The following is a 15,709-nucleotide window of genomic DNA, read 5'->3' as shown; positions in this document are numbered from 1 at the left end:
AGACACAATCCGGCATGATTCGGAGCCGTGAGGAGATTCAACACAGCTTTATCAGCCTGAAGTAATGGGAAGCAGAGGGTGCGTCTACACTGTAGAACTAATGCAGTTTGACACCACTTTGGCTCAATGTTATGCAATCCCGAGGTTTGTGGCGAGGAACCGGACTTCATGGCAGAGAAGAGCTTGTAAAACAACAACTCCCATGACTCCATAGCATTGAGTAGTAGCAGTTCAAGTGGTGCAAAACTGCATTAATTCTACGGTGTAGATGTGCCCAGATTTACTTTGACTCCACTTCTTTTAGAGTCCCTTCTATGGATAAGAGGCCTCTCCGGTGCTTTCTTGTCAGTCAGAAGAACAACATTCGATGTCATGGGTCTGGACATAAAAAGGATAGAAGGAAAGCATAATTTAATGCTGGACTTAAGGAAACTAGAACTCATATTTCCTCGTTGCAGTTTCATGTATTATTTATTATTTATTTATTTACAGCATTTATATTCCGCCCTTCTCACCCCGAAGGGGACTCAGGACGGATCATATTACACATATAGGCAAACATTCAATGCCTTTTAACATAGACCAAAGACAAGACAAACATGGCTCCGAGCGGGCCTCGAACTCATGACCTCCTGGTCAGAGTGATTCATTGCAGTTGCTCTCCAGCCTGCGCCACAGCCCGAGTCATGTATTAAGGAGATAGTTCACACATACACTATGTTATTAAAGCGACAGTTCACACATACACTATGTTACTTCATGATTATATATACTGGACTCAGTATATCTCTGTATATATATGCTGAGTTACATAAATATATATACACACACACACACACACATACATATATACATAGTGTTGGAAGCGAACATACTGCAAGTAGATTCTGGTGTGAAAGAACTGACCATCTACAAAGATGTTGCCCAGGGGATGCCTGGATGTGTTACCATCCTGCTGGGAGGCTTCTTCATGTCCCCGCATGGGAAGCTGGGGCTGACAGACAAGAGCTCACCCCATCTCGTGGATTTGAACTGCCAACCTCTAGGTCAACAGTTCAGCCGGCACAAGAGTTTAACCCATTGCACCACCGTGGCCCAGTATATATATATTTCACTTAGTATATATATACTGAGTTCTGTAGATATAATAATCATAGTGCATGTGTGAATTGACTACACTGAAACATACAGTATGAACCCGTAAATGTCAAAACTGCAAATATATAGGGATGACTGTTCACACGACTGGATCAGACATGGGCAAACTTTGGCCCTCCAGGTGTTTTGGACTTCAACTCCCACAATTCCTAAAAGCCTCAGGCCCTTCCTTTCCTCCCTCAGCTGCGTAAGCTGAGACTGTTAGGAATTGTGGGAGTTGAAGTCCAAAACACCTGAAGGGTCAAAGTTTGCTCATGCCTGATCTATACTGTAGAATTAAAGCAACTTGACACCACTTTGACTGCCATCGCTGAATGCTATGGTCAAGCAGTTGTTATTCTCCAGGTGGAGAAAAGGCATTTGAAAAGACTTGTTGACAAATCATTAAATAAAAAAACAACAACTTTCCTTGCATAGCTCAAGGCCTGTGGTTAAAAAAACACAGAGTGAGAGACCAGGAAAAGTACCACAAAGGTCTGCTTTTACAGACATGTCAAGCATCTGCTAAAGGAGAGATTTCCCTTGAGATTACTGTCTACAGAGCAAATGATGATTTCCCAAAGACCTGTATCCCCTGAGGTCACTGTATAGCTCCTGTAATACAAAGAGATTTTTTCCCCTCGTGGGTTCTGCCAAATAAGTGCCTAAAGTATTTTTTAATTTTATTTTACTCTCACCTGATATAGGCACCAAACAATAAATAGAAAGCAATGCACATTACAACAATGCAAAGTCAATAAAATATTAAAAATGGGGAAAAAATGAAATGCAAAGATACCTTAGGCAGAAAAAATGAAATGCGATGCAATAAGGGATGCCTGGCTCGATAGTATGTGTGAAAAAGATCTTGGAGTCCTCGTGGACAACAAGTTAAACATGAGCCAACAATGTGATGCGGCAGCTCAAAAAGCCAATGGGATTTTGGCCTGCAAGGAATATAGTGTCTAGATCCAGGGAATTCATGCTCCCCCTCTATTCTGCCTTGGTCAGACCACACCTGGAATACTGTGTCCAACTCTGGGCACCGCAATTGAAGGGAGATGTTGACAAGCTGGAGGGCGACTAAAATGATCAAGCATCTGGAGAACAAGCCCTATGAGGAGTGGCATAAAGAGATGGGCATGTTTAGCCTGCAGAAGAGAAGGCTGAGAGGAGACATGATAGCCATGTATAAATATGTGAAGGGAAATCATAGGGAGGAGGGAGCAAGTTTGTTTTCTGCTGCCCTAGAGACTAGGATGCTGAACAATGGCTTCAAACGACAGGAAAGGAGATTCCACCTGAACATCAGGAAGAACTTCCTCACTGTGAGGGCTGTTCAGCAGTGGAACTCTCTGCCCCGGAGTGTGGTGGAGGCTCCTTTTTTGGAGGCTTTGAAGCAGAGACTGGATGGCCATCTGTTGGGGTTGCTTTGAGTACGATTTTCCTGCTTCTTGGTGGGGGTTGTACTGGATGGCCCAAAGAGGTCTCTTTCAACTCTATGAGTCTATGAAAGCATTCAACATTAAAGTATTTAAACGAATTAAAACTCCATACCTGTCTTGATATTCCTATCACGCAAGTAGCTACATCCCATCTATGTAATAATACTCATAACAGTCTATAATAATGCAATACCTAGGAGCTTGGTTGTGGTCAATAGTAAAAAAAAGGAGTCCATGGTGGTTTGCAAGCTAAGGGTAATCTAGAATGAATCTGCACTTTGATACCACTTTAACAGCCAGGGCTCAATGCTTTGGAATCAAGGGATTTGTAGTTTTACAAGGCCTTTATTTAGCCCATGCCAAAGGGTGCCAGACTAGAAATCCAAAGAGACATGGCAATTGGTGTCAAACTGCATTAAAACTATTTTAATAATAATAATAATAATAATAATAATAATAATAATAATAATAACAACATACTTTGTGTTGTTGTGAGTTTTCCAGGCTGTATGGCCATGTTCCAGAAGCATTCTCTCCTGAAGTTTCTGATTCAGAGGTTGAGGATGCTTGCCATAGATGTAGGCAAAACATCAGGAGAGAATCCTTCCGGAACATGGCCATACAGCCCAGAAAACCCACAACAACCCAGTGATTCTGGCCATGAAAGCCTTCGACAATAATATACTTTATTTATGTTCCGCCTTATCTTCCCGAGGGAACTCAGGGCGGATTGCAGAACACACATACGGCAAGCATTCAATGCCGTTATGCGATTAACAAGGACAAACAATACACACAGACAGGGGTAAAGGAATTTCCCATCTTATTTCCGGCATCTCGGAGGCTGTACATGACTCCAGCATGCTGAGGAGTTCTGTCATCCTTAGACATCCTCCTGATTGATCTCCTTAAGGGCACCTTTATTATCTCCTCGCTTAAAGCGGTACCTATTTATCTACTTGCATTTCTGCTTTCGATCTGCTAGGTGGGCAGGGGAACTGAGGCTAACAGTGGGTGCTCACCCCAACCCAGGCTTGAACTGTCAGCCTTTCAATCGGTAAGATTTTTCTACAGCTAGTGGTTAGTCCGGCCCCTATAGTAAATGTATTTCTCAGGAAACATCAGGCACTGTTTGAGTTAAAAAAAAGCTACTGCAAAGTGTCAGCTCCCCTTTGGCTTTTGCAACCTGCTTACTAACAACTATTTATTGTAAGGGGTGATCTGCAAAAGCATGAGGCCTGCAAACAGAAGCTTAGGGCGAAATCCCTGCCCCCTTTTTCTCTAAACAAAGAGGAGGGGAAAAATGTACACCAACAAGGAAAAAAACAGCTGAAGCAGGAGAACCAGAGAAAGAGAAAGAGAAAAAAGGGGTAGAGAGAGAACCATCCACAGCTCTCTCTCTTTTCTAGCAAGCCCCGCCCCTCGGAACGCTTTCCTCCAATCAGCGGAGTGGGGAAAGTGACTGAGCCCGTTCTCCCAGCCGAAGGGAGCCGGGGACACGGGATTGCAGGGCGGGCGAGGGGAACGGGGCCAAGCGGAGCGCGGTGGCTCATTTGCATGGCCCAATCGGGTGGACGCATGCAAACGAGCCGCGCGGCGATTGGCAGCGGGGTTGGCAGGATAACTCCAGCCCGGGGAGCCCTTTGTCCCTCAGACCGGCTTTGGGCTCCGGAGGGTGAGGTGTCCTTTCTGGGTCGGTGGAGTGGCCGCCGGGGAAGCAAGCAGGGGCTCGGCGCGAGGCTGCAACATGACTCTGGAAGAGCTGGCGGGGGAGCACCAAGCATTGGGAAGGTACTTCAAGGAACGAGATTTCTTGGAAGGGGAAGAATGGAAAAAGTAGGACTTTTTAGAGCTCTCTCTCAAAGGTTGCAGTGTGCCTTGTGCCTTCCACAATGCAAAAGTGCCTGAAGGGAAGATATGCAGTTTGGGGTGTAGGGCAGAAAACCTAGAAGAGGCTGGGGTGGCATGATATATATATATATATTATATATGTGTGTGTGTGTATATATATATAAATAATGTATATGTATGTGTGCATATATACACATAATATAATTACTACACTATATTATTATGATTACTCGTGGCATTTCCTTTTAAATTTACTGACAGCTCCTTATTTATCTGCAAAGTATTAAGAGGTTTTTTTTTCAAATGCCTAATTGCATTGCAGTCTGCCTTCCCTCAAAACAGGAAGGAAAATGCACAATGCAATAGTCCTGAATGGAGAGGGGATGCAATTTAGATGGTCAATATGTTGTGAAGGCTTTCATGGCCAGAATAAAGTTTTCCGGGATGCATGGCCATGTTCCAGAAGCATGCTCTCCTACGTTTTGCCATCTATGGAAGGCATCTTCAGAGGTTGCGAAGTTTGTTGGAAATTAGGCAAGTGAGGTTTATGTATATGTGGAATAATGTCCACATATATGTCCTCAAACTTGTCTGTTTGAGGCAAGTGTGAATGTTGCAGTTGGCCACCTTGATTAGCATTGAATGGCCTTGCAGCGTCAAAGACTGGCTGCTTCCTGCCTGGGGGAATAATTTGTTGGGATGTGTTAGCTGGCCCTGATTGTTTCCTGTCTGGAATTCCAGACATGGCCATACATCCTGGAAAACACACAGCAATCCAATTTAGATGTTTTTTTTTCAATGTGAGAGGCAGAAAACTCAGGAGGTAGAGGATGATGGTGGGATTTTTTTTTCTCTAGACAAGGATCATTCTCTTCCAAAGCCATACCTAAGCCTCAGGTTACTAACAGCTCCCTATTTATCTGCAAAGAAGTGTTAGGATTGCTTGAAAATCCATTAAAAAAAACCTTCCTTGCATTGCACCACCTTTGCTGACACTTAAAAGATATCCATTTCCCATAAAGTATGGGCTGTCTGTCTCTTGCCTGTCTCTCCACGTGAGAAGATCAAGGACTGCGGTTTCTCCAGGGAGGCTGCTTCTTCTCCCCTTTGGATTAATAGCATTTTTTAGTCCATGTTTTGCATGTCTGGGATAGGCTGGAGGTCAGCTTGAAGGCCAGGACGTCGTATAGGTTTTTTTTCCTTTGGAAATGCTGTGGTGTGACTTCTTTTTTTGGCTGACTTCTTTTTCTCCCTCCTTCTTTTTGGGGACTTTTCCATCAGCATGGAGAAAGTAGGAGACGCCTTGGAAGAAGTCCTAAGCAAAGCCCTGACTCAGAGAAGCATCACGGTCGGCGTGTATGAGGCTGCCAAGCTGCTCAATGTGTAAGTCAGAACTAACCCTCTGTTGCTTGCTTCCTTGATTGATTGATTGATTGATAGTAATGACAATAAGGATCAGGTCATCCTATTTACATTCAGTTTCTGAGATTGCTAGTATATCTCTTATTTTATGCTTATCCCACCTTTCTCCTGATGCATGGAGTCCATTTTTGCTGTCCACTTAAGATGTTCATTTAGTTTATATGGACCAAATAGAAAAAAAAAATCCAGGGATCTCTGGTTAAGTGGTCATAACCACACCAGTGTTTGCTCATCCAGTATCTCTGTGTGAATTTGTTTATGGACCATCTTTCAGAAGAATCCGAGTGCATCTACACTGCAGAGTTAATGCAATTTGACACCACTTTTAACTGCTGTGGTTCAGTGCTATGGAATCATAGGATTTGTGGTTTTACAAAGTCTTTAGCCTTCTGTGGCAAAGAGTGCTGTTGCCTCACCAAAGTACAACTCCCAGGATCCCATTGCATTCAGCAGTTAAAGTGATGTCAAACTGCATTAATTTGACAGTGCAGCTACACCCCCAGTCTCTCTTTAACTCACAATGCAAGATGTGCGATGGGATTGGCACTTTTGAAAATGTGGCCTTTGGCTTAGTGCACAAACATAATCAGATCCTATTTTTAAGAATAGTAATAATAATAATAATAATAATAATAATAATAATAATAATAATGTGTCGTCAAAGATTTCATGGCTGGAATCACTGGGTTGCTGTGAGTTTTCTGGGCTCATCCTCAGAGGTTTTGAGGTATATATATATGCCTATATATCTGAGGATGCCTGCCATAGATGTGGGCAAAACGTCAGGAAAGAATGCTTCTGGAACATGGCCATACAGTCTGGAAAACTTGCAATAACCCAGTAATAATAATCCCTCACTGGATTCCACTTTAAAACAAACAAACAGCCATTTCCCATCAATTATGGGTTGTGTGTTTGTGCAAGCCTATGTAAGAAGATCAAACATACAAAAGAACAAAGTAACATGCCCTTAATTGGATATTTTGATCAGGGCAGCAGTAAGCATATGTTTGTAGCCTGTCCTGTGACTCCGGTTCCTGTTTTGTCTCTCTTCTGACACTGTAAAATAGCATTCTTGTTGGTGAGTCGGTGGGTGACTAACGTCGTCTGTATTGTTTCATCCCTGCAGGGATCCAGATAATGTGGTGCTTTGTCTGCTGGCAGCGGATGAGGAAGACAATCAGGATGTTGCTTTGCAAATCCATTTCACCCTGATCCAAGCTTTCTGCTGTGAGAATGACATCAACATACTCCGAGTGAGCAACCCCAGTCGCCTGGCAGAGCTCCTGCTTCTGGGGGCAGGCGGAGGAGGGGGCGAGCCGCCTGCGGATTTGCACTGCGTACTTGTCACCGTAAGTGCTGCGTTTTGTTCCCAGTCGAGGCGTCAGTGCTGCCAGGCCAGCCTGACCTCACTGTTGCCACATACACAACCTTCTGATTTTCCACTTTATGCTCAGTTATTGCAGTGTTTCATTCAGTATCCCCCCCCCCCCCCACACACACACACCCCGACATTAGTACATCTGTTTCTTCAGTTTGAATCAGTGCAACCTCTTCTTTAGTTCACTTTTTCCTCTATGCCAGGCATGGGCAAACTTCGGCCCTTTGGGTGTTTTGGACTTCAACTCCCACATTCCTAACAGCCGATAGGCTGTTAGGAATGGTGGGAGTTGAAGTCCAAAACACCCAAAGGGCCGAAGTTTGCCCATGCCTGCCCTATGCAAATCATATTGCATTTCTTGCTTTGCTAATAGGGATTTTCAGAGGAAAGACAAGTTCAAACATGTTCTATCCTGTTGACAACAGGAGACTCCTGCACTGTGAGTCACCTTTCTACAGTGACTCCCTGCCTATATTAGCCTTTCCTTGTTACTAATTGCCTCAAAGGTCATTATCCAATGCCTCAGTTGAAAGCTGTTACGAAAAAGACAGGTCAGCATTACTCAATGCTGATCTGCACATGAGGTTGGATGGGATTTGTGCCTAGTTGAATTGTTAACCATTGCCTGGAAAATGATGTTTCTAATGTAACCCTTTTGCATTGGTTTTTGTTTGAAAGCCAAGTTACTTGAAAATTAAATAGAAAAGGAATTCAGGCGTTATTTAAGTGGGCCAGCTTATTTTTAGGACAAAATAAAACTGAAAATTTCTTTAAAAATAACATAACCTGATCCTGCAAACTTTCATTTATACTTTGTTGTTTCCGATGATAACTAAAAACTCAATTTTGTCTCCAAACACATATATTGCCTTCACACTGACAAGCATTTACTTGTCTGTGCATGCTGACAAATTATGTTGTTGTCATTGTGTTTATTTTTTGATAGTTTCAATGATTCTTATATCTACTTCTTATCAAAACAAGGGAATCACACTTTGTTAGTTTTACTGTTTAATATTTTTCCAAAGCCATATTGTAGGTAATTTCTTGACATAGTGTTGAGTAATCCAAAGCAACAGGTTTGCAGATCCGTTCTTGTACATGAGTTGAATAATATGTACTTTGAACTGCAGCCTTTTGTCTTCTACTTGCAAAGAAGAAAAAGTTAACTCCTAAATAGTCTGCAGAGTATATTATAAATACAGTCTGCAGAATATATGCTGCCATCTTGATCAGAGCAAGGTGCAGTCTTCCATTTGTTGAATGGCAACTTCCATCAGTCTTTGTCAACATAAAAAATCGAGGAATGCTGGGGATGAGCATTTATAGCACAGTGCTGAATTTACTTCTTAGTACAGGATTGCTACCCTGTTTCCCCTAAAATAAGACATCCCCAGAAAATAAGACCTAGTAGAGGTTTTGATGAGTTGCTAAATATAAGGCCTCCCCCGAAAGTAAGACCTAGCCAAGTTTTTGTTTGGAAGCATGCCCAACGAACAGAACACCAGAGCATGCAGGATCGGTAAATGTACATACCATAGATTGTTGTACATGGAAATAGTGGTAGTAACAAGAAATTCTTGATAGGATTCACAGTTTGCCTGGTTATTTATTTATTTATTTACAGTATTTATATTCCGCCCTTCTCACCCCAAAGGGGACTCAGGGCGGATCACATTGTATACATATAAGGCAAACATTCAATGCCTATATACACATAGAACAGAGACAGACGCAGAGGCAATTTAACCGTCTCCTGAGGGGGTGTTCGATTCCGGCCACAGGGGGAGCAGCTGCTTCATCATCCACTGCGACGGCACTTCCTCATTCCAACGTTGGCTGGATGATTTTTTATGGAGTCGTAAATTGGTTAAATTAGCCTCCCGACTTTATAAGTGGTACCTTAATTTCCTACTTGATAGATGCAACTATCTTTCGGGTTGCTAGGTCAGCAACAAGCAGGGGCTATTTTTTATTTTTAATTGTCAGGTGCTCACCCCGACACAGTCTGGCCTCGAACTCATGACCTCTTGGTCAGAGTGATTTATTGCAGCTGGCTGCTCACCAGCCTGCGCCACAGCCCGGCCCCACATTATGCTGGTTTGTGATGACAATTACTGTACAGTATATAATAAATGTTCATTTTTTTTTTGTTCAACAATAAATGTGAATTCTTCTTCATTGAAAAATAAGACATCCCCTGAAAATAAGACCTAGCACATCTTTGGGAGCAAAAATTAATATAAGACACTGTCTTATTTTCGGGGAAACACGGTACCTTAGGTCATTTTGTGGAATTTACAAATAGACTTGTTTCTTGTTAGCAGCCTTTTATTGTATTTTATGCTGACAAATCTTTCTTCCCACTCCCCACAGAATCCACATGCTTCTCAGTGGAAGGATCCAGCCCTAAGTCAGCTGATCTGCTTTTGCCGGGAAAGCCGCTATATGGACCAGTGGGTTCCCGTGATCAACCTTCCTGAACGGTGACAGCATGTGAACAAAACTGAATATGGGGAAAAATGCACTGAAGTTTCAAAATACTTTAGTAGTTTGCTCAGGAAGTAATGTCCCAGCCTGACAGAAGGATTACAGGAACTGATGTCAAGTGGGTAGGTTGAGGTTGAACTGCACACTGTGTGAAACTGAAGGACATTTGACTTTGCTTGTGGAAGAGGATGGACCGGAAGCAGAGGAAGTCATCGGAAGTCACGGGAGGAAGTCGGAGTTCTGCTGCAAGACGGTTGTGAAAGCAATGTGGCAGAGTTCCTTTCAGAACACACGCACCATGCTTTGTTGGAGTTGTGAAACAGCAACTTTTCGATTTCCATTTTCAAATACCTTTCACTCGCAAGAAGTGCTAAATGGTTTCATTATTCTCAAAACTGTTTTTGTTTCCAATATGGTGATTTCTTAAGTTTTTTATTCTAAGAAATACTAAGTTATTTTATGACCTTGAGGAAAGATTTATTTATGCTAGAGATTTGGAAGAGCATCCTACTTGCACCGCTGGTATTAAAATGTTTGAACTGCAACCTTTTAATAAATTGTTTGAAATTGGACTGTGTTCAGTGAAATAAAAATCTAAAAGCCATGCAAGAGTCAGTGTTTTTACTCTTGTGATGGACAATAAAGTTGGCTCGTATCAAATAACAGGAGCTATGTAACATGGTAATTTTACTGGAAGAAACTGGATGTGGGTGATCCTGCAACTTCCATACATCCCCAAAACTTGAGTTTTGAGGGTTTGAAATTTTTCAGGAATTGGTTTTCAAGTAACATAGAAGACTACAGAGGAGAATGAAGCACTACTGTGATGCCAGATATTTGTCAATATCTGCAAGCATAAGTTTTTGCTGACCTAGGGCATTGCTACTAGAACTCTGCTAGTCTGAGTAGGTAAAAGGTAAAGGTTTTCCCCTGACGTTAACTCCAGTCATGTCTGACTCTGGGGGTTGGTGCTCATCTCCATTTCTAAGCCGAAGAGCCGGCATTGTCCATAGACACCTCCAAAGTCATGTGGCCGGCATGACTGCATGGAGCGCCGTTACCTTCCCGCCAGAGCGGTACCTATTGATCTACTCACATTGGCATGTTTTCGAACTGCTAGGTTGGCAGGAGCTGTAATTTTTTTTCGTGTCAGGAGTAACTTGAGTCACTTCTGGTATGAGAGAATTGGCCGTCTGCAAGGACGTTGCCCAGGGGACACCCGGATGTTTTGATGTTTTTACCATCCTTGTGGGAGGATTCTCTCATGTCCCCGCATGGAGCTGGAGCTGATAGAGGGAGCTCATCTGCGTTTTTCCCGGGTGGGATTTGAACCTGGCAGCCTTCAGGTCAGCAACCCAACCTTCAAGTCACAAGGCTTTAATCCACTACGCCACCAGGGGCTCCATCCCATGTAATGGAATGACTGGAGGCAGAAATGAGTATAATATTAGTTCCCATAGAAAGTCCACTTGGATATTGGACTTGAACTCTGGGAACCAGGACATGAATCCCTGCTCAGCCATAGAAATTCACTGAATGGACTTGGATAAGTTATACTGTCTCAGCCTTACAGGAACCTCTTCTGAATTAATCTTGCTAAGAAAACCCTAGATGGTAAAAATCGGAGCAGACTTGAAACACAGCAAGAACAAATTCACTCTTCACAAAAAGTTATAACTGTATAGTAGTTGTGTGCCTTTAAATCATTTCTGTTATGGCAACCCTAAGGTGAACCTGTTATGGTTTTCTTGGCAAGATTTTTTCAGAGAGGGTTGCCATTAGCTTTCCTCCGGCAATGAAGTTTATCTCATTCTGGGAAATAGTCAACAATGTCCTGTTGTATTGTCCAACCATGTGCTTGCCTTTAATGTGGGTTAATGTAACACCAGTGCAACTCTGAGGAAGGAAATGTGTCTAAATACATAAGTTTGACATGGCAACAGGCTATGAAATTTCCATTTTAGTGAGCAACTGAAAGTTTGGTAAGCAACCTCCTGCTTTGTGTCAATATAAGTCATACTTGAGTTGCTTCCTATCTTAATCCATCTTCCACCTCCCTATAAAGCAAACTTCATTGCCTTTTGTTCATGACTGGGGAACCCAAACCCAAAGGCCTGTGCAATAATGTCCTTAGTTGAGAACTGTTTCCATAATTGATAGTAATCCAGACAAAAGTAAGCCACTAAAATAAATGGATTGTTTACAACACTTATTTTTCTCTGGGTCAAGCTGGTTTAAAATTGAACACATAGATGCCTATACTGTATTATCTTTTGATTTCAAAACAGCAAACTGTTTGAAAGTCATTGAATTGCTGGAAGCATTACGCACAAGACAGGACACTGCTTTAATGTACTGCAAGAAGAAAAGAAAGCACAGACTGTTTACTCAACAGAGATCGACAAGAGATGGAAATATTCTGGCACAAGAGGTCTGAGGGCAAGCATTCAAAGAGATCAAACAATACAAATGTTCACAGACATAAACAGTATGAAGTCAGGACATTTAGATTGATGCTTAAGTGAGGGTATTGTGCAGGTGGTAAAATCTGCAAACAGCTTTCTAGGTGTGATCACTCAAAAGTGACTTAAAAGGCTACAGTGTCAACATAGCTGAAAAAGATGCTTTTAATTGTCAGCATGAGCATAGCACAGATCATTTGTACTAGAAGCAGAAAATACAAGTTAGTGCTCCTGATAATGAACATGTTTTAGAAAACACACACCCTTTAATGGTACTTCATAATCTGACATATGTTGATGACCTACATTATAACTAATGATGGACCTGATTGTGTACCAGGTGCTTCTTTCAAGGAAAGGCCTGCATTACACTCTTGTATATCATATATAAAGGTAAGCAACCATTTTTTGCAATGGTTTTAAATGATAATTCACATAAACCACAGCAAACATGGCACATGGAAATTGTACTCCAAATTGTCACCTATTTTTTGCTTTTGCAGCAGATGTAGGAATTCTATGTTGGGACTACAGCTCCCAGGAGCATCTAAAGCCAATGATGAGGAATGTTAGCAATTGCAGTCCAACAATATCTGCAGGAAGCACATTCTTCAATCTCACCATGTTTTATTGTGCTGTAGCTGCTACAATTGGCAATGAGGTAGAAGGGTGTTTCTTCAAGTGGTCTGGCACCGGTGAGTGAACAAGGAGTTTCCAGGAAAGAGAGTTATGGCCAGAGGATGCAAATATACCAATCCTTAACAGATGAAAGGTAGGGGATTGCTCCCCCCCCCCACATCAGGTAATCTGAGATGCGCTAGTGTCAAATATTTAGGTAAATTGAGAGGTTTATACAGCCAACTTATCCAAAACCCATCAGTTCAGTGAATTACAAGAGAATTGACGTAGAGCTATCATTGCCTATACCTCAACCTTCTCAATGAGGAAAAGCAGACAGCAGTGAACCTTTTTTAGGAAGGATTTTGGGTCTGCAGGCCAGATGGTGAGATCTTACAAGCCTCCGTGTGTACATAGCACAATCCAGGCAACAAGCAAGGCAACAAGCAAGACCTCATACATTAGTGACTTTACAACCCTCTTGTTAGAAAGGACTGGCCCTTGCACTATACAAGGAAACTGAGTTGTCCAAAGGGCAGAATGGGGTGAAAGAGACTTACTGTGACCTTAACCAACATAGAAGACCATTAGTGCTAAGTCAGAGAAACAAACAATGTTATAAAGAGAAAATTGGCAAATGGGAACAAATCAACAAGAAAGGAAACTAAACATTGCCTCAAGCTAGCCAGCCTTGGTGGAAAACAAGTTAAATCAGAGCAGAGAATAACAAAGAATTAAAACAAAAAGAAAAAAAAACCATGCCATTATTTGAAACATGACTCTGTTCCTTGAAACCTCGAATTGCAGCTTTGCATATTGCTTTGAGTGTCAGCATTAAAAATAAAAATTAAGATAATAATTAAGGCTGACTGGTGACAAGGTTTTTTTCACTTTAACATTAAAAATACAGGGGGAGAAATGCCAACCATTACCATTGTAATATGTTTTTTTTTATTTAAAAAAATAGATGAACTATAAGGCAGAATTATCAGTGAAGGCCACCATCTAGATCAATTATATCATCTATATGGAATCTTTCACATGCCTGAATGAAAGAATAGACTCCTCAGCAGTCAATACCAGATAACTGGAACCAGATAGCCCAGTATCCTGCACATAGTTAAAGATCTATGACTAACCGCTGATGAAACTGCAGTTAAAAATGTGTCTGTGCAGCTATAGAAATCAAAATTAGTCTGCTAAGTCATCACTTGAAACTGCTGGAAAGAAAACTTGGACATTATCAGTCCTGACCATCTTATTCTCACTTTGTTTGCTGAGATGGAGTCTGTAAACATTAGAAATGCTGGGAGAGGAGAAAGGCCTGGTTCTATGTACAGATTCATCAAATTCTGCCATGCAGTGTTATTCTGAACCCTTTCAACCTACTCCCCTGTAATATAAACTCTGTGGTACATTTTACTAACTCCAAGGCCAAAGCAAACAAAAGGCAATGAGTATCATTTGTCCTTTCAGAACCTTTAGAAGGGTGGGAAGCTTTGGCTCTTTGGACTTTTGAACGATAACTCCCTTATTACTAGTTTTCCTTGCTGGAGGATTCTGGGAGCTGAAATACCAGAGGAGGAGGAGGAGGAGATTTGATGACTCAAAAGGTCTCCACCTCTGCTTCACAGAATCTCAGAAACCAAGAGGAAGATAAATTTCACTACCGCAAAGAGGACTGACTACAAGGATTCCATATAGATAAGCATGGCTGTGGTAAAGTAAAACAAAAGGTTACTTTACTCAGCTGCTTGCTGAGTAGAAAGCATGGGCAACCGCATTTAGTAATGTCTCTCTGATATTCATTAGACTGAGTGTCAATGGTCACCAGGCATACCTTATTCATACACACAGTGTTCACTTCTACATTTTGCAGGCTCTTATGTTCACAGGACCACTGAGCTGCTAAGCCCTCTGCATATTTACATTTTCCATTGGAAGAAAGGTCACGGTCAATTCACATACCCTTAGCTTGATGGCAGCGAACTTGCTGCACCTCTTCCTTGCAGATGCTTCCTATGAGTAACAGAAGGTAGGAGGAGGGAAATACCAGCCAGCAAAATAATTGTTGCCACAGTCACTGTTTTGATTAAACAATAGTTATGTTGGAGTGCTGAAATCATTACAGAACACTTTCCTGGTTTTGCAGCTCTCCCTTGCCTTAAGAAAGGGGGACTACAGAGAAGTAACAGGTACTGGTTTACTTTTATCTAGCTCTCTATGGTGGGTACTGCTTCATACTACGCTGTGGTTCGCCATACTCTTTGAACGGTTCAAAAGATTAAGGTGACACATACACATGGAACAGCTAGCTTCCTATCAGTGGTTGCTACTAAAAGTCTCCTTACTATTTACTCTGGTTTTGAAACTCCTGGATCTCTGTACATACAGTAGAGTCTCACTTATCCAACATTCTGGATTATCCAACACATTTTTGTAGTCAATGTTTTCAAAACATCGTGATATTTTGGTGCTAAATTCGTACAGCATTACTGCGTATCGAACTACTTTTTCTGTCAAATTTGTTGTATAACATGATGTTTTGGTGCTTAATTTGTAAAATTATAACCTAATTTGATGTTTAATAGGCTTTTCCTTAATCCCTCCTTATTATCCAACATATTCACTTATCCAACGTTCTGCCGGCCCATTTATGTTGGATAAGTGAGACTCTACTGTACTAGATGGTTTTTTGATTTGTGGAAGAATGGTAATTCATCAGCAGTGTCAGAAAGATTGAATTCTCATTGGCAGGTACCCCCAGAATGACTCTACTAGATGTCAATTTTTTATCCAACATTATTACCCAATATATTTCGCTCCTGACATGAAAAAAATGAAATAATCTTATTTCTAATAATAAGTCAAATGAGCTACAAATAAAACACAGTACACAAATG

At 41.6% G+C, this 15,709-nt stretch overlaps 1 protein-coding gene across 1 annotated transcript; it reads left to right on the top strand.

Moving 5' to 3' along the window:
- The first annotated feature begins 4,155 nt into the window (after positions 1 to 4,155).
- gadd45a (growth arrest and DNA damage inducible alpha) lies at positions 4,156 to 10,330 on the top strand. Its single transcript, XM_003225828.4, has 4 exons — positions 4,156 to 4,373; positions 5,715 to 5,816; positions 6,985 to 7,207; positions 9,613 to 10,330. The coding sequence occupies exons 1-4, from the start codon at positions 4,330 to 4,332 to the stop codon at positions 9,724 to 9,726; spliced, it is 483 nt and encodes a 160-aa protein (XP_003225876.1). The 5' UTR covers positions 4,156 to 4,329; the 3' UTR covers positions 9,727 to 10,330.
- The last annotated feature ends 5,379 nt before the right edge of the window (positions 10,331 to 15,709 follow it).

This window comes from Anolis carolinensis, chromosome 4 (genome assembly GCF_035594765.1).
Source record: "Anolis carolinensis isolate JA03-04 chromosome 4, rAnoCar3.1.pri, whole genome shotgun sequence".
NCBI classification, from domain to species: domain Eukaryota; kingdom Metazoa; phylum Chordata; class Lepidosauria; order Squamata; family Dactyloidae; genus Anolis; species Anolis carolinensis.
Note: the sequence above shows the minus strand (reverse complement) of the source record. Positions and strands in the feature narration are given on the sequence as shown.